The 18,467-nt window shown below is 56.3% G+C and overlaps 1 protein-coding gene across 5 annotated transcripts; it reads right to left on the bottom strand.

Annotated features, from left to right (window-relative positions):
• Window positions 1-5,411: 5,411 nt before the first annotated feature.
• Window positions 5,412-18,038, bottom strand: MS4A10 (membrane spanning 4-domains A10). Of its 5 annotated transcripts, none has more exons than XM_046016774.1 (8): window positions 17,899-18,038; window positions 13,166-13,366; window positions 12,535-12,654; window positions 11,429-11,485; window positions 10,256-10,387; window positions 9,078-9,188; window positions 7,376-7,473; window positions 5,412-6,749 (listed from the first exon to the last, which is right to left on the bottom strand). In XM_046016774.1, exons 1-8 carry the CDS (start codon window positions 17,932-17,934, stop codon window positions 6,698-6,700), a joined length of 807 nt encoding a protein of 268 aa, XP_045872730.1. In that variant the 5' UTR covers window positions 17,935-18,038; the 3' UTR covers window positions 5,412-6,697. The 5 variants fall into 5 exon arrangements, with proteins under 5 accessions (XP_045872730.1, XP_045872728.1, XP_045872729.1 ...); XM_046016772.1 differs by having other exon boundaries at window positions 5,412-7,024; XM_046016773.1 differs by lacking the exon at window positions 11,429-11,485 and having other exon boundaries at window positions 5,412-7,024.
• Between the last annotated feature and the right edge of the window lie 429 nt (window positions 18,039-18,467).

The raw sequence follows: 18,467 nt of genomic DNA on the forward strand, positions 1-18,467 counted from the left end.
ACAGGCAACCCGACCCCGCTCTGCCTCACACCTGCTGCGCCACCTCAGGCAAGTCACTTAGCCTCTCTGAGCAGGGCAGGAGACTGACCGTGGAGAGGGTCCTGACCGCCCCCTCTCACTTCTGCGGGTTTGACCAGGCAAGAGGCTCCCAACCACCAGGCCTTGAGCCCTGAGGGCCGAGCGCAGGGGCGCAGGGGTTTGCTTCTGAGCTGAGGAGCTGGAAGTGAAATCCCTGGTTCCCACCAAGGCGGGGAAATTCTCCAGACTTTGCATACAGTGGTCTCGGAGAGATCTTTCCAGAACAGAAATCAGTGTCTCTCTATGGCCTGCGGCATGCTTTGGAAGCCCAGGCCTCATTCTAGCACGGTTTCCCAACCTTGGCGATATTGGCGTCAGGGACTGGATGATTCCTTGTTGGCAGATGCAGGGCTGTCCCAGGCAGTGTGGGTGTCCAGCAGCAACCCCCAGCCTCCACACTCCAAATGTCTCCAGGCAATGCTGATGAGACCCCCTGCCGTCCCTGAAGATAGGGCTTGGGGGGAGGTCTGTGGATTGTAAAGGCTCCCAGGTGTTTCCGATCCAAGTCAGACCTCCCTCCCACCCTGGTGTTGCCTCCCTGGCTGTCACACCAACCCACAGCAGACCCCCCAGTGTGACATTTCACCTCCTCAGGGCCACCCTGCCCTCCTCAGGTTCATCCCTGCCCTGCTTCAAGAGTTGGGGGAGAGGAAAGTTAGCTTTCAGTAGCTGGGGACTCCCATCCCCTTCTCCGTGAGCAGATGCCCCGATGGAACGTGCTGTCCCCTCTGCAGGTCTGTTCTGTATTATTGAACTTTTTGGGTAATTTATGGGATTTTCAAGGACAAGTGCCTCCGTGACTTTGACCTCTTGACTAAGACTGTCTTCGTCTGCTCAGGGTGGGTGGTTCCGCAGCAAACATTTATCTCTCACGGCTCTGGAGGCTGGCGACTGAGGGCCGGGTGCTGGCATGGTCAGGTTCTGGGGAGGGTCCCCTTCCTGGCCTGCCAGTGGCTGCTTCTCATCAAATCTTATCGTGGCAAGCAGTGGAGACAGGAGGGAGCACTCCCCTGCCTCTTTCAAGGGTGCCAATCCCACTCCTGAGGATCCTACTCTTGGGGTTTAATTTCCTTCCAAAAGCCCCACCTCCTAACCCCCCCACACTGAGGATCAAGGTTTCAACGTAGGAATCTTGGCCTGTGTGGCTGGAAGGGCGGGGGGACACAGACATTCAGTCTGTAGCACTGATTTTTATCTTACCTGCTGACTGTGGATGCTGACCCCTGTGTGGAGGGGGCTTCCTGTATTTGGAAATTCCATTTGTAATTTCATAACTGCTTCCTGTTTCCCTCATCCCAGGCCTTCACCCAGGCTGTTCCTGCAACCAGAAGCACCGTTCCTTCCTCTGAGGCCCAGTGCAGACAGACAGACTGACCTCCTGCAGCACCTCCCTGACTGCCCCGCCCCCCTGTTCCCAGGACATCTGCCCTGGGGGTCCCGAGGTCACTGTGCGGTCCCATGTTTACTGTCCCTGGCCACAGCCAGCCCATAGGAGGGCCTTTCCACCTCCCTTGCAAGTTCTCAGTTACTCAGACACCAATCCAGATGTTGCCGGGGAGGGGTTTTGTACATGGGATTGAACCCATAGTTCATGGACTGTAAGTAAGGGAGAGGGTCTCAGATGGTCTGGGTGGGCCCGATGCGGTCAGTGCAAGGCTTGAAGCACAGAAGGGAAGCTTCCCTCATGGGGGAGAAGCTCCAGCCATGGATGGCAGCTGCGAACGGTGCCCCTGGGTCCCAGCATGGTCTACCCAGTAGCCTGCTCCCCCAACTGTGTGCTTGCCTGCCCAGCCCCCATAACCGCCAAAACCAATTCCTTGCCATTAGTCTCCTATGTGTCTCCCACTGGTTCTGACTCTCTCCAGCTCCAGCAGGGGCCTGGCACTGTAGTGGGCCGTTTGCAGCAGGAGTGCTGGGAAGGCAGTGGGGAGGGAGGGAGGAGGGGGTGGCTGTGGGGGTAGGGCGGGGACAGCTAAGCTGAGCAGGCCGCTAAAGGGGTTGGTCTGGGGAGAGCTGTGGTCAGCTCAGACCCGGTGCCCCAGGCCTCTGCATGCCCTTTCCCCAGGTCAGTGCTGGGCAGCCTTCAGGTTCCCATCAGTCCTCCCAGCACTTGCCCCAGTTCCACATTTATTGGTGTGGCCCTTAGTGCCTGTCTCACCCACTGGAGCCCAGTGTCTGAGAGGCTGGGGGCTGTGCTCTGGCCATTGCTCATGGGGGTCTGCTTCTGACACAGCACAGTAGCACAGTGCGGGTCCATTGTCACCTGCGGAAGGAAGGAAGGAAGGACGGACAGACGAGTACAATGCTCTCACGCCTCCATGACCTGCTTGAGCACAGAGAGTCACTGAAGGTGTTTGAGGGAGGAAGGACGTGGCTTTGAGGCTTCTCTTGATGCTCCCAAGGTAGGGATGGGGATTAGAGTTTGCGGGATTGTCCCGTAGACAGGAGGACAAGGTAGGCTGGAGAAATTTGAGGGGGGGAGGTGAAGTTGGATGCAGACAGCTGCTGGCCTCGTCCCCCAGGCTCCCTGGGAAGGAGGGGGAGCGTGTCATGGGCAGTGGGGCAACAGTGCCAGACCTGGGCTCCAGCCACTCCTCAGTCTAGGTCCTGCTGGATAAGCTTCCATATACCCGGGCCTGAGTTTCTCCATCTGTCACCGGAGGGGTTTGCGAGATCATCCATAAAGATTCTTCTGGTATGAAAGTTCTATGAGGCCCGGAGGCAGAATCCCAGGTTCCAGGGCCCAAGTGAACTTTCCGCTCAACCTCAGAGAGCCAACCTGCTTCTTTTCTGTTCAGCGGGGTGGGGTGAGCGGGTCCGCTTGCTTTGCTTCCCAGACTCCAATCACTCAAGCTCTACCTTCACAATTTGTATATATTTACTTGTGTTTTATACCATTATTTATTTAATGGGTTTCTTTAAATGGACCTCCTTTTTAAAAAGTTTTTTTTTTTCAATTCAATGATTTTTAGCACATGTACAGAGTTGTGCCAGGGTCACTACGAGTTTAGAGCATTTTCATCTTCACTTGCAAAGAAGCTGGGCCCATCATTCCTTTGTTTTTAACTCACACACGTCTTTTTCTTCTTCTTCTTTTTAAAGATTTTATTTATTTATTTGACAGAGAGAGATCACAAGTAGGCAGAGAGGCAGAGAGAGAGGGAGAGGCAGGCTTCCTGCTGAGCAGAGAGCCCGATGCGGGGCTCGATCCCAAGACCCTGGGATCATGACCTGAGCCGAAGGCAGAGGCTTTAACCCACTGAGCCACCCAGGCGCCCCTTGCGCACATGTCTTCTAAGCGCGCACTGTGTCACCTGCTGTAAGGGGAAGACGGCCATAACAGCAGACCCAGGACAAGGAACCGCCTGGGGAAGTTCTGCTTGATGTCGTGCCTGCTGCAGAGGCAGCTGTCTCTGGGGGAGAGACATCATCTCGCATCAAAGAGGTGTTAAAGACAGGACAGTCCCAAATGGAGACTTTCTCCTTAAAGAAATCCGAGAGGTCGATGGAGCTTGAAGAGGAATTGCCTCCCTCCACATGCACGCTGATATCAAGTGTCACCATGTTCTCGAACCCTACACCGTTCCCCTCCCCGCGTCCATGCTTCAGGGAAACACGGAGGCCGTACTTTCACATCCGAGGTCTTCTCTGACTCTCACGACCACTCTGTGAGGGAGGAACAACCATTCCCATTCTGCAGATGGGAAATGGAGGCTCATTTCCACAATGAGTCAGAGGAGCAGGATGTTCTTAGTCCAACGACCTTCCCATCCCCCGAGCATTGCCCTCTCCCCCAACCCGGTGTGCTCATTTCTCGGGAGCCCACCGCTCACAAAACTGGTCCCTTCCCAGGCTTGGGGGTAGTTGGTGGTGTCCTCACTGGGGATGGAAAGGCCCTGACCCCAACCTCCTGCTGGCTCATGGTCGCAGAAACCATGCATGCTGGAGCTCACTGGGAACCCAAGGGGCATTGAGGCAGCAACCCCCAGCCTCTAAGCTCATAAGTCCCTTTACGGGCTTGGTAACCGCAAGAACCCGATCAATGATTCTAGTTACTCCTCATTTGTGCGTGGCATATGGCAAAGAAGAAACTTTAAGTTAAAAAATAAAATAAAAATTGAGTTAACAGCATTGTCTGCGATATAGTATATCAAGTTCGTGTTTAGTATACTTAAGATTTATACACCTTACATTCAGCTGTTACAGAAAAGCCAATTTTGACATTTTCCTATTTAATAAGTAATGTGAACTGTTTTCTTTTTAAAAAAGATTTTATTTATTTGAGAGAGAGTGAGCGAGCGAGCGAGCAGAGGGACAAGCAGACTCCGTGATGAGCATGGGGCCCGATGCAGGGCTCGATCCCACAACCCCAAGATCATGAACTGATCCCAAATCAGGAGTTGGACACTTAACTGACTGAGCCACCCAGGTGCCCCTGTTTTGTTTTCTGTAAAAAAAAACAAACAAAAAACCAACTATAGGAAAAGGTAGGTACAAAGACTGATGAAGCAGTGGCAAACTGTGACAGTGACCGCCATGCCCGGGATCACTACCCGAGGGACAAGCCAGGCCCAGGGTCCGAGATGGGACACAGTGAGATGGCCCCAGCACCACCACTGGGAAGTTCTCCCCAGCATTCCCCCTGCATCAAACCAAGCCTCAGGGTCACAGCCAGGTGACAAGAAAGAGGAGGACGGGGGGCGGGGGGTGGCAAGCGAAGGGCACCGAGAAGAAACAAGCAGACATTCCACAGACAACTGTTCTTTTCATGAGAGAAAGTTGGGAGGACTGGTCTAGATTAAAAGAAAACGAGGTAAAAAAAAAAAAAAAAAGAAAACGAGGTGACGTGACATCAAATATAATGCATGAAACGTGATTGGATCCAGGTTAGACCGAAAGCACAGGAAAGGGCATTTTCGGTGCCATGGCGGAAATCTGAATGTGGACAGCATATTAGTATCATGGAATTATTTTTAATTTTCTCCGTGCAATAACACCTGTGTGCGTACGCAGAATGCCCACACTCTTGGGGGGAAAATGCAGGTGGAAGAATATGGGGATGAAGGGTCGTGGTATCTGCAACTTACTTTCTTCTCCTTCTTCTTGTTATTGTTACACATATAATGTATTATTTGCCCCAGGGGTACAGTCTGTGAATCATCACGGTTACACACTTCACAGCACTCACCATAGCACGTACCCTCCCCCGTGTCCAGCCCCCAGCCACCTGCAACTTACTTTCAGATGGCTCAACAAAAAAGCGTCTAGACGGATGTACACGTGCGTATGGGTGTGCACAGGAGGGGTTTGGATGGAGAAAGAGGAAGCAAGTGTGCAAATTTGACACTTGTTTAATCACTGTACTATCCCCTTCATTGGTTGATTATTCAAGCAAACCACCATTCTAGTATAACGTCCTGTTTTACAGATGAGAAAACTGAGACCCAGTGAGACATGGGGCTGAGTCAAGGTCACCGAGTAAGTGACAACCAGGCTGGAATTTGCATCTGGGTCTCCAGACAGCCAAGCTGAAGTTCTTTCCTTCAAGTCCCTTGTCTGAAATAAACATGTGCATGGCTCTCAGCTCCCTGAGGCTCCCTCTACCTCTACCCAGCGGCTTCTACCTTGCATTCTGTTCCAAAGCCAGCTGGCCGCAGCCTGCAGAACCAGCCGACCAGAAAGTGGAGAAAAGAGATGGAACAGCCAGTGACCGAAACCAGAGGCGACAGCCAGAAATAGCAAGAAGGGAGGTAACAATAGAATTCAGACAATGTTGAACCCTGGGAATATTCAGAGTGCCATTGATTGGGAGGGGATCTCTACACATAGGGGTTGTTGAGGGCGGCTAGCCCGTACAGCCTTGAACCTGGGCTACCACACAGTAAACAGCCTGTCTGGAAGGATGGGGTGCCCGTGAGCTTTGAGGGCTGACTCTGCCATGTACACCGTGTGCTAGCTCTCAGATGGCAAGTCTCATCTGACCTGGGACAGCACAGAGCAGGGCCCCTCCTATAAACATAACAGTGCTGTCGGGAGGCCAGCGCTTCCGTTTGGAGCCAGAGTGCTCAGGTCCAAATCCTGGCTTTGTCACTCACCAGCTGGGTGCCTTGGGGGCAGGTTGCTTGACTTCTCTGAGACTGTGTGAAATGGGGATAGTAGCAGAACTACATCACAGATGGATGGGAGAGTCAGTAGCCCAACAAAGATTCACAGAGCGAGCGCTGCCAAAGCCCCGGGGAAGAGAGTCCAGGCAGTGGAAGGGCACGGGGGTGGCTCAGCGGCAGGGGTGTGCTTGCCGCATCGGTGGAACCTCAAGGATGCCACGGCGTCTGCAGCAACTGAGCGAGAGGTGGAGAGCCAGCAGCTGACATCACAGGAGCAGGTGGCAAGTTAGTCTTGTTTCTACTGTGTTTACATCATTTTGTGCTTAGCTTCTTTTTATGGAAACTTACTGGCTTCCTGTTTATTGCAGATACAAAGTACCCCTCCAAAATGATACATTGTGAAAAAGAATCCATTTATGGAAACACAAGAGGAAAGGAGCACAGTCCACAAATAACAGAAACCGCAGACTGTCCTGGGACCACTACGTTCTGGAAAGGGGAAAAGCAGCTCTCTGTCATTTGACTTCCTCGAGGGAGCTGGTGTGGACGCCGGTTTGGACACCGAGCCTGCAGGTTCACAACGGGAATCCTGAACTTGACTACTATCTTAGAGCTTTCCAGCGAGGGGTGAGGCCCGATGGCTTCAGCCACCCACCCTCTTCGTGGTACAGATGGAGATACTGAGGCCCAGGGAGGCAGGGAGATGCATTTACAGTTTGCTGGAAGAACTGGTCCCAGTTTCCCCTTGACTCAATCCAGAATCCAGGGATTCGGATATAGATGCCCCTCTGACTTGCCCCACAGTCCCACAGAGACATGCTTCCTGTGTGTCCTGCCAGTGACTGGAGAAAGCAGACTGGGAGGGGAGAGTGTGTGGGGAGGGGCCTGGGGTCTGTTCCTGGGTGGGCAGGACCTTGTTGTGTTCTGGGCCGGTCAGTCAGGTGCTGAAGTGTTACGGGGGGCTCGGGGCCTGGGGCTCGGGGTCCCTCCTGTGCCTGAGGGGATGGGGACCGTTCCCCACCTTGGCCACCAGCACGGGGCAGACCATTCTAGCAATGGCACCATTTGCCCCTTTTGGGCAACTGCCCCCTCGGAACCGGTCCATGTCTGGGCAGGAAGAAGGGGCCAGGGGGTGAACTCTGAGAGTTGCGGGGAGCCCAGGGCGTCCATCCCTCTGCATTTGCCCATCTTACATGCCACCTAGAGTCGCATCCTCATAGGATGGTGGAGGACCCATGGACCACTGCCCGATTCTCACTTGTGTGTCCTGAACAAGGATCAAGTCGTCTTCCTGCAAAAAAGGAGCCACCGTCGCAGCTGCTCCCATTCGCACAGTGAGTGGCCATTTACAAAGCACTGACCCACCGGCTCCCTTGCCGTCTCAAGATTCCCATGGAGATGGGGAGCCGGGGGCTCAGGGAGGGGCTCTCTCCATCTCCCTGTCCCTGAGGCGGGAGCGGGGAGAGCCCCACTGGGAACCAGTGGACCGACCCTCGTTCCAGGCCTGCTACCAGTGTACGGAAGACCTTGGGCGCACTGCCCCCCAAGTCCCCCATCGGCTTCCCTGATGGGGCTGGGCCGGGGCCTTGGTCCAGGGTCCAGCAAGACCCATTCAAACTGGTGACGTCCAGAACCATAAGACCTCACAGCCATGTCTTTTTAAGCTGCCAAATTGGTGATAATTTGTTGCCACGGCAATGGGAAGCCACGACAGCCGCCCCCAGTGGTACCCGGCCCACGGCGGATGCCAGTTGGTGGGAACGGTTCTTGTTAATTCCCACAGCAGAGAGGGGGCCTCGGCCTCCCCATCCCGAGCCATCCTGAGGGCTTGGCCTCAGCAAGGCCTCTCCCAGCTCTCCCACCTCTTAACGAGATTTCTGGCCAGACAGCAGGGCCCTGACTGGGACAACCAGCTCAGGCCCCACAGCTCCCACTGGGGCCGTGGAATCTCCATGGACGGACGGCACCCATGGAAACCAATAGGAGATTCAAGCTCACAGGCTCACGGGGCGTTTGGAGCCTGTAGTTTTCACAGTGCTCTCAAGTTCAGGTTCTAATAGGAACTTTCCTTGTTTACAGAAGTGAGCCTAGAGAATCACATCTGGTCAGGGTCACTGGCATGGGGAGGGGCCAGTCTGTTCCAAAATGCACCTGGCCCCAGCCTGCCATTCTGCTAGCCCCACGGGTGGTCAGGCCTAGCCGTGGGCTAGGCACACCTTGGACTGAGTCCTGGATTTCCTTATGGGCTGACTGGCCTTGGGAATGGATGGGACCTGTCTACGCCTCGTTTTACTTATCTGTAGGATGGGGAAGTCTGTACCATGTTGAAAGGCTATTGAGAAAATTAAGCTAAATCAAGTGATGGCGTGGGGGAGATGGTGGTGGTTGTTTTCTCAAGTTCTATTTTTCTAAAGTGCCGATAACAGGTGCGCCCCATGACCCTGGCATACCTCGCTTATGACACACCTCGCTTGCTCCCTCCACAGCCAAACCCCACAACACGCCACAGCTCTCTTGGTTTTCCCTGTCTGAAAACCAAGCCATTGCCCATGACCTTGCCTCTGCTGGAATCCCTTTTCCCATCCTGACTGAGGTGGGCATCCTTCCCCGCCTCTTGAGAGAACTCCCCGGGCCTCCTGGCTGGGGAGCCTGGGCTGCTGCTCTGAGCGCCTGGGGCCTTCTCTCCTGCGTAGCCTGCAATGACCACCTTGAATCTTCCCGCCTCCCCTGCAGAACCGCCTCTGTCCGGGGCAGGGCATCGGGAGGCCCACTGAGTAAATGCTCAGCCACTTGACAAAGGAGGGAGGGACTTGCTCCTCCTGTGCCCCGCCCACTGCCTCCCCTTCCTCGTGCCCCCCCATCTCTCCAGGGCTGGCGGCCCCAGGAAGACCTCACCTCTGCCGGCCGGCAGTTAACGCGGCACACGGTGACCGCCGTGGAGCCCAGCAGGAAGAACTCCAGGACCGTGAAGCAGAGCAGGGCCAGCTCCAGCCTCTGGATGTGGAGCTGGGGGGGGGGGGAGGGAGTCAGGGCGGGGCCTCGCTGGGTATCTGTACCCCTTAGGTGGGCTCCGCAGGGGTCAGACCCAGCCAGCAGGGGGCAGTGGGGGTCTCAGCTGCAGGTGTGCCCATGGCGTGGGGGGGGGGGGGGTGCAGCATGCAACTCCGGTGGGCTGGGACAGGGTCCTTCTCATTTGCTGTCCTACACCCCACTGTCTGGCACCCCTGGGTCCTCAGTGACTATTTGCCTAATGTTGGAGGATGGAGGATCTCCAAGCGGTTCTGGTGGAACTGCAGGTGGCCTTAGGTGTCGTCTCAGCCAGCCCCACACTGAGGGTCAGAGAGAAGGGGCATCGTTTATAGCTGGGGAGAAGTTGGGCTTAGGGCCACCATGCAGTGGGGACATCTCACACGGCATGAGCATTTGTGGGGGAGCGTGTGCGTGTGTGCATGCGTGCATATGTGTGTGTGTGTGTGAGCAGGCCTGTTTGTGTGTCCACACATGTGTGTGCATGGTGGAGGCCTTAAGGAGGAGCCCAGCATCACGGTCAGAAACCTGACCCATAGCCGCCACGCAGTGTCCAGCCTGCCTTCTGCTTCAGGGGTGCCGGGCTGTTGAGAAGGCACCAGGCTCGGAGTCATAGGCCCGGCTTTGAGTCTTCCCTGCACCCTTGACTTGCCGTGTGGCCCTGGTCTGCTAATGTAGTCTCTCTGGACCTCAGTGTTCACTCTCCTCAAATGGGGGTAGCAAAGTAGACTTGGCCTGGTCGGCAAGGCTGCTATGAGACTCAACCTCAGACAGGTCCTCTCTGGTCCTCAGTTTCCCTACCCATCAAAGTGGGACTGCACTCAGTGACTCACGGCCTCACCCAGCTCCCTAACACTGACCAGGAGAAGCCAGCATCCCTTTTTGTCCTGTGCCTCAGGAGGGACGGGTTGGGAACAGATTTCCTGCGGGCCCCAGCACCTGTGCCTGGGCTCTGGGAGGTTTCCCGAGAGCCAGAAACCTCTGCTTGGCCAAGTCAAGGCAGTGCCTTCCCAGGAGTGAGAGGACCCTTGGGGCCGGATACTCACTGTGCTGCTGGGGTACGGTGTCCAGATCGGGAAGTCAAAGGGACTCTCCAGGAAGAGATCTTTGGCGATGACAAAGAGGCCAGCTAGCACGCAGAAGCAGCTGATGGCATGTGCTATCAGGCAAAGCGTCCTCTACAGGCAAAAGTAACAGTCACGACCGTTGTCCAAAAGTTAGGGACCCAGACTTGGGTCCTGTGTCTAGGCCTGCCAGGTGCTCGCTCTGTGATCACAGGAAAGACTCCGCCTGTCCCTGGGCCTGAGGCTCCTCATGGGAACATGACTTTCTGAGCTAGCTGACCACCCAGGGTGCGGGGGCCCAAGCGGCTTCCACCTTCTCTGGGGCAGGACTGGGGGAACCCAAGGGCTGCCTCCTGACCCACAGACTTGGTCCTAAAGAAGGATGGTCCCACCACTGTCTCCTTCTCAGAGCCAGTCTTAACTATCCTGGCATCAACTCTGTCGCCTGGTCAGGGACCAGACCCCCAAATGGCCCCTCAGCCGTCCCCTTCCCTACAGGAAAGAGCAGGAGGAGCGCTGAAGGGGAGGAATGCTGTCCTTGCGCATTCTGCCTCCTCCCCAACCCGCCATGGTCTCCCTGAAACGCCTCCATTCATCACCATCTTGGGTTAAGCTTTATTCCAAGAGCCTGTTTACCAAGAGGGAACTCCTGAAATGGGGAAAGAGAACACATGGAACCTCCGGCTTATTTTAGCAGAGAGGAGGAAGGGAGAGGCTTCTGGTTTGGAAAGGGGCTCAGCCGGGGAGGGATGGGCAGGTCTTTGCCATGTGTCTCCTGCCTCCGCTGGGTGGGTGGCACAATGCCATCCTGTGGTCTAGGCCTCCTGAGAAGGCCAGGGACAGCCACAGCCCATCCCAGTCTGAGGGGCCCAAACCTGGACCAGGCCAGGCCTTCTGGGGCAGAGGGTGGTCTGAGACCCTGAAGTAGGAAGGATAGGGATGGCCATTCCATTGCCAACGTCTGTCTGGCCAGTCTGGTGTTGCTGTCTACTGCGGGCCACTCCAGCCCACCTGAGCTAGAGAGATGCTCGGACACCTGCTGCCCACACAGCTTAGCATCCCCTGGAGATCACAGGCCGAATCTCCAGCACGTACACACAGAGGCCCTTCCTAAACCTGACCCCGCTTGGGACAGGAGGGAGTGCTCTAGCTTACCAGGTAAGACTTCGGAAACAGCTCCGTCATGATCACCAAGATGCCTGAAGTGAGGAACTGCCAGCCAGATTTGCAACAGTCATAAGAGAGGTCGGGGTTCCTTGAAACCCACACCTTTGCTGTCTTCTGGCTACTCTCCAAGAAGACCAGACGCCCAGCCGCCGGCCAGTGGTGGAGAACGACTCCTCTGATGCAGGAGTTCCCCTGCCCAGCTCAAGGCCCCTCCAGGCCTGCTCTGGCTCCGCTGGTCTTCCCCGGATGCACAAAGCCCCATGCTGACCCTCCTGGCCCCGCCCTCATCCCCCATTTGTGCGGCCCAGACCTCCCTCTGGATCAGCTAATTATCTCCTCCCTCTGACCCTTTCTCCATTCCGGAATTCTGCAGTCTGGAGCATATCATCTCTGCATTCTGAGGTCCCTGGTGTATTTCTGCAATGATCCTGCAACTGTCAGCTGAGTGTCTGCTGTGTGCCTGTCCTGGGGACCGCAGGATGAATAGACGCTGCACGTGGGGACAGTCCCATGACTGAGCACTGAAAATCCAGAGCTGGTGTCAGTTGTGGGGGGGGGAATCAGGACACCTGCCCGAGAGGGTGCTGTGAGCTGGGACTCCGTGTGTACGCCGGGTTCCGGGGGGGACCCAGGGTTGGGGATGATGCCTTGGGTGCCTTCGGGAAATAGTGTGTGCTCTGGTCTCCCCTCATCTCCCCTCCTGGACTGTGGCCTTGGGAGGAGAGGAGGCACCTGTCACAGGCTTGTGTTCCCACAGACTCAGCCTGACAGAGCCTCAGGCACCAGGGACAGGTTGCTGGATCTGGAGGCAGCCTGGCTGCCCTCCTCCACCCCCATGCTCGCCCTCCATCTGCTGGAGGCACCTGCTGGATTAGGGGGGTGGGCATAGAGTCCAGGAGTGCTCCCCTGGGATGCAAGCCTGAAGGGGTCTCCTGGGCAGCGCTGAGGACACAAAAGCTGAGGCAGGGACTGGAGAAAGGGGCTTCCCTCCTAGTCGCTCCTTCTGACCCACCAGCAGCTGGCCTCAAAAGCCAGGGTCCCCCGGCCCTGCCTGCTGACCCCTACATCCCGCCCACGTTTGGGCACCGACTCACAGAGGCAGCCCCCCAGAATGGATACCACGACTTCAGCACCACCAGGTGAAGACCCTTGACGTTGGAGACCAGGCAGCTCCCGAAGAGCAAGTACAGCAGAGCAAGGACAACGTGGAAGGCCTGGGGGCGGGAAGGGGCGGGATGCCACCATTGGGGGACTGGGCCCTGGTGCCCAGCGCCAGCTGGCTGGGCCGGGGCCACTTTGCCCCTTCCGAGGGACCCTGGTGGGTCTGCAGGGGAGGGTGGACTCCTTGGAAAGGCGATAGGAATCATGGGAATGGAGTGATTGTCCCTCCCCCGGTAGTCCGGTGGCGGGGTTGGGGGGGGAGTAGGGGGGTGGCTGGGGTTGGTGGGGGCAGTTTGGGGGAGGGAAGAGGCGAGAAGGGGTGGGACTTCTGTTGAGGCGTTCCTTTGAGCCACACCTTGCTGGTGCCGGTGCGGGTGTAGACAGCCCCTCCCAGCCCTCAGGACTTTTTCAGTTCCAGCAGGAGTGTTTTAAGTAGGGCACCCTGAGGCCTCCCTCTCTAACCTCAGGGCCCCCCAGCACTCCCTCTCCCTCCCTACCCTCACCAGGGTCCCAGGAAATGGGCACTCACTACCCCCACGGGGGTCCCAGGAAGTGGGCACTCACGCCCAGCAGCTTGAGAAGGCTGTTTCTCTTCCTGGTCTGCTTCTGGTACCAGGCCCGCAGCGGGAAGGCGGGCGAGCTCGTCTGGCCAGGCTGGGTGGGACCCTGGGCCTGCCGTGGCGGGAGCTCCCCCACTTCCGGCCTGGGAATCACTTCCGCGGCTCCATAGGCTTCTGCTGTCAGGGCAGGGACCAAGGACATTGGCTGCAGGCGAAGGAGAGAGACTGGGTCAGAACCCATCCCGTTCCTGGGGCTCAAGCCTGGGTGAGACTCAGTGACCGTCACCTCTGCTCTCCGAGCCAGGACCTCTCAGAACAGGCTGCCCTGTCCAGTAACCCCTGAACTGGATTTGACTTAGAGTAACCTGGCTTCCGGGCCCCTCGAGGCCTCTGTGGCACCGGGGGGATCTTGTTCTGGCATAGAAAAAAGGGCCAGACTAACTTCCCAGCCATTGCAAGACAGAGCACCCCCTAACTGGCGATGATGGTGCCTCCTAGGTTTGGCCAACTTCTGTGGAGGACCTACTATGAGCCGGCATTGAGCCAGGAAGTCCATATTTACTAGTGCGTCAAGGTTTATACGCATTCTCTCTGTTCTTGGCAGTGGGACAAGCATTTTACTTGCATTATCTCATGTTATCCTCCTCCCAAACCTCTGAGGTAAGTGCTGTGCTTGCTTCCATTTTGCAGAAATGAGGCCCAGAGAGGTTAAGCTACTTGCCCAAGGTCACCCAGCCAGGAAATGTCTGGACTGGGACTCAAACCAGGCAGACCTGCTCCAGAGTGTGGGCTTCCGTCCTCTGGGCACTGCTGCCTCTGTGAGTGAAAGGAAATGTTCTGGGAGTTTTAATAGGGGTGAGAAAGCGCTTGCGGGTAAACTTTGCTGGGGACTGAAAGTCCCACCTGCTGAGGGGCCTGGCCACTATTTCTTACACTGAGCTGGGGCACATAGGGCCTGGGGACTGCCTGGCGACCTAGTGGGAAAAGCTGACCTTGCCCAGGAGAACCGAGGTGGGATGGGGTTGGGAGGAGGGGGAGCCGGTTCATGGAAATCGAGGTAGGACACAGTTCTCCATGGGGATGGGGTTCATGAGCAAAGTGCATGCGCCGTTCTTGCTCTTTCTGGTAAAAAAGAGGGCACATTCCCCTCACTTCTAATTCCAGCTGTATGAATTCAGAAGGTCTCATTTGAGTATCCCCATTTTGCAGTTTTCCTGCATGGAGGTGGTGACTGTAGCCGGGAGAAAGAGCTTTGGGAGCCTGGGAGGGACAGGCAGCCTGGAGAGTTAAATCCCAGACAGGGAGGAAAGGAAGGGGCAGGGTCCAAGGGCCAAAGGGCCCGACGGGACCTCATGGCCGGAGAGCACTGCTCTGTGCTAGGCTGACCTCCCTCAATCCCCGGGAACTGGCTCCATTCTATGGAAGAGGAAGTAGAGGCTGAAGGAGGTCCAGGGCCTTGACCAAAGTCACACAGCCAGAAAGGGGCTGGGATTTGGGACTGCGTGTGGTCGGCCAGGCTGCTGGGCCCTCTGACAAATGTCTCCACTGGTCTGTAGTGACAGTCCTGACTTGGTGGGGAGGAGGGGAACTCCAGCAGCTGAGCTCAGATGCACATTGACGCATGACTCTCTCTTCTGTGACCTGACCCGGCTATGCCTGGAAGTCTGTCATCTTAATTCCCAGCACTTCGGGGCCCCTCGGACATAGCCGGCTGGACTGACGGATGCAGCTGGAGGCAGAGCCTGACCAAGTAGTCACCGGCCACAACTAGACTTCTCTGGTGCCCCTGGGAGGACGGAGCATGGACCTGAGCATGGACCATGCACCCCCTCCCCCCTGCCCCCGGGAAGCACAAAAGAAGACTTGTTAGCAGAGGGGTCTTGGACAGAATAAGTCGTCCAGGAAGGTAGTGAGCACTCGGCCACTGGAGGTGTGCCTCGCACCTGGGATTTCACTTTCCAGAATGGGACAGGGGGAAGGGTTCAAATATCCCTTTGGGAGCCATATTCAAGAATGCGGGGTAAGCTTTCTCGAAGTGTGTTCCATAGAACACTGGCCCCAAGAGATCTGCAGCAGAAGGGTTCTTTGGTCAAGTAAGTTTGGGAAACCCTGGATTCCGGCTTCCCCCCGTCTTTAGCATGGTCAAGTTCCTGAGAATTCCTGCAGAGGAGTACTCTATTTTATTTTATTTTTAAGATCTTATTTATTTATTTGACAGGGAGAGAGAGAGGAGAGAGAGAGAGAGAGATCCCAAGAAGAAGAAGAGGAAGGGAAGCAGACTCCCTGCCGAGCAGAGAGCCCAATGCGGGGCTCAATCCCAGGACCCTGAGATCATGACCTGAGCCAAAGGCAGAGACTTAACCCACTGAGCCACCCAGGCGCCCCTGGAGTACTCTATTTTAATCTTAAGGGCATTTCCCAAACTTAACTGGCTGTGGAAACTTTTTTTCTCAAAGACTGTTCATTCTACAGTTGTTCTGTGGGGAACACTTTGGGGCAAAGTGGCCTTAAACTAACAAACTTCTGGTTCTGGGGGTGTTTTGGCCTCACACTGGTTTTCTCCTGTGCAGATCGAGGTGGGGGTAAGGATTAGACTGTGGTCTCAGGGGCCACGTCCAGCTGTCTCCTGGGGCAGGCCATCAGAAAGGAGGGGTGCGGAGGGATGGACTGAGAGAACCAGAGGGGCAGCCGGTCTGCCCTGAGCTTCCCACTTCCAGAGAGAGGCATGAACTCCAAGGCCTTAGAAGACTTAGGTCCTGTTGCCCCCCACCCGCCCTCCATTCCTCCCCAACCCCCATGCAGGGCTGTGTGGGGCGGAGGTGGGCGGACCCTCCACTCTTACCCTTGGCCTCTCCCCTGCCCCTCAGCTGGCTCAGGACCCGCAGGCCTAGCCAGCCTAACATTCCCAGGGAACCCAGCCAGGGCCCAGCTTCCCTTTGGTCCTTCAGCTCCCGGAAGGCAGGGCCAGCAGGGACAGAGCTGGGGAGCCCCTCTGGCTCCCGGCAGAGGGGATCACATTGTGAGCGCAGGGTATGGGCAAGGCTGGCTCAGATTCTGGCTGTGTTCCCGGGAGCCTGGACCTTGGGCCGGTTGATGACATCTCACTCTCTCTTTGTCACCTCGGGGGTGGGGAGCTCGTGCCTCTCCCGGGCATAGGGGAGAGGGTGAGTGTTACAAGGATCGAATAGAATAATGTCCTCAATGTGCAGGGCCTGGCGGACAGCAAATGCTCAGCAAACACGAGCCTGCCCCATGCCTGGAATCCCGCCACCCAGGCTCCCTTGGGTCCTCATCCATTTCTCTTTTAACACTTGACCCATCCTAGGCGCCTGGGTGGCTCCATTGGTTAAGCGTCTGCCTTCAGCTCAGGTCATGATCCCTGAGTCTTGGGATCAAGCCCCACATTGGGCTCCCCTCCCTGCTTAGCAGGGAGTCTGCTTCTCTGTCCCTCCCCTGGCTCATGCTCTCTCTCTCTCTCCCACTCTCTAATAAATTAAAAAAAAAAAAAAGACTTGACCCAACCTATCCTCATCGCCCTCAAGGCTGGTCATGGGGGAAAGGGTTCGACAGCTCAGGGCTCCTGGGGAAGGGGGAAAGGTGTGGCAAGGGCGGGAGAGGACTGAGTGTACCAAGTGCACTGGGTGGTCTGAGATTCATCCCTGGAGTCCGAGCTGAACACCACAGCGACCCAAGCAGCAGCGAGTGAGATCTGACAATGGGAGGTTGTCGTTGAGCAGACAGAAAACCTGAGGCCCTATCAGTCTATGCTAGAGAGGCCTAGAGGACACGGCAGCTTCTCAGGGTGTGTGTGTGTGTACATGTGTGTATACGCACGCACGTCTGTGTGTATGTGTGTATTCGTGAACACACCAGTGTGCCTGTGTGTGCATGTGTGTGTATACATGTGTGTATGTGTGTGCATGCGTATGTGTGTGTGCACGTGTATCTGCAGAGATAGGCCAGAACTGAGAGCTACTGAGTCACACCATATGACAAGAGGCCAGTGGGAGGCTGGGGGCCATCCCTAGAGGAGTGGGTTTTAGTGCCTGCCAGTTAGAAAACAGGGGAAGGTCCCCTCCCCCCACCCCTCCGGGGCCAGTAGGAAACAGAGGCCTTGCTCTCGGGTGGAGTCAGGAGGACTAGACTCTAGTACTGGCCCTGCGTGGTCCTGGGCAATTCCTTTCCCCTCTTTGGGACTCTGCTTCCTCCTAAGCGTGTGCGTGTGAGATTCTGGGATTGGAACAGACATCGCTGTGACCCCTCCTACCTGGCAGCAGGAGGGCTCTCGGTGGTGAGTTCCTCCCTGGGGTAGATGCTCTTGGTGCCCCCATTTCCCATTCACTGGCGGTGGGGGACGCCCATTGCCGGCCACTGCAGTCCTTGGTGCTAAGGGCTGTGACTGCTCCCTCCTGGGGGGGATTAGTTACAGCCCCTCCCCTCCAGCCTGCAGCCAATGACCGACTGGCTTGGGGCCTGAAAGGACAGCCCCCTGGCTTCAAGAGGGACCAGCATGTGCTCCTGAGCGCCAACGGACAGTGGGATCAGGCTGAAGCTAGCAGTTGATGGAAACCACCTCTGTCCTCGGCTTGCTTCACCCGCCCTGTCCTGCTTTTCACTCTTCTTTCCGGAGCACCCCTCATAAACCAGTTGCCCAAGATCCTCATCTCAGGCTCTGCTATGACAGAATCTGACCAAAGCCATTCCCCTCCTTGTTCCTGGTGTGGGGGAACCACTCACCTGGCCCTGAGTCTTCTCTTCGGGACTTCCAGCCATGCTCTGCTCCCCCGATCGACCTCAGCCCCACGGACCGGGCACCAGGAGATCAGAACATCCTCTAATGTGAGACTTTGGATCTTTGCCCTCCTGGCCCCGCCCAGCAGCCGGCATCGTCCCCACCCCGCAAGCCCAGGCAGGTGGAACTCTTTGCGACTCTCTTTACAGCTAGAAATTGCTTTCGACAAACCACATCTGTTGACAATTGCGTCCGTTTCCAGTGCGGGACAGAGGGTGTGAAGATGACTGCAAATCTTTCATAGAGTCCTGGGTTGCGCCTTTTAAAATATCTTTCTAACTTTGGATCTTTTCAGACATTTCCAAAAGTAGAAAGAATGGTCCAGTGAACAGCCACGTACATCCCCGGCTGCAGGGGTCAAGGGCGTGCAGGGGACCTTGCCGGTCAGCTCCCACCCCTCCCCTATCGGGAAGCCATACACCGGCATCCCACGGTTTGTAAACATCCTCCTATTTACTTCTAAAAGATAAGGACCCTTTAAAAAGACTATGATCAGGGATGCCTTGGTGGCTCA

This window comes from Meles meles, chromosome 8 (genome assembly GCF_922984935.1).
Source record: "Meles meles chromosome 8, mMelMel3.1 paternal haplotype, whole genome shotgun sequence".
Classification (NCBI taxonomy): domain Eukaryota; kingdom Metazoa; phylum Chordata; class Mammalia; order Carnivora; family Mustelidae; genus Meles; species Meles meles.

Excerpts from the sequence above, each read along its gene's own strand:
- MS4A10 (XM_046016772.1), bottom strand. The coding sequence starts at position 17,934 with ATGGCTGGAAGTCCCGAAGAGAAGACTCAGGGCCAG. Across the intron at positions 11,486-12,534 it reads CATTCTGGGGGGCTGCCTCT|TTCCTCACTTCAGGCATCTT; the intron begins GTGAGTCGGTGC and ends TCTGGCTGGCAG. Across the intron at positions 9,189-10,255 it reads CACCGTACCCCAGCAGCACA|CTCCACATCCAGAGGCTGGA; the intron begins GTGAGTATCCGG and ends CCCCCCCCCCAG.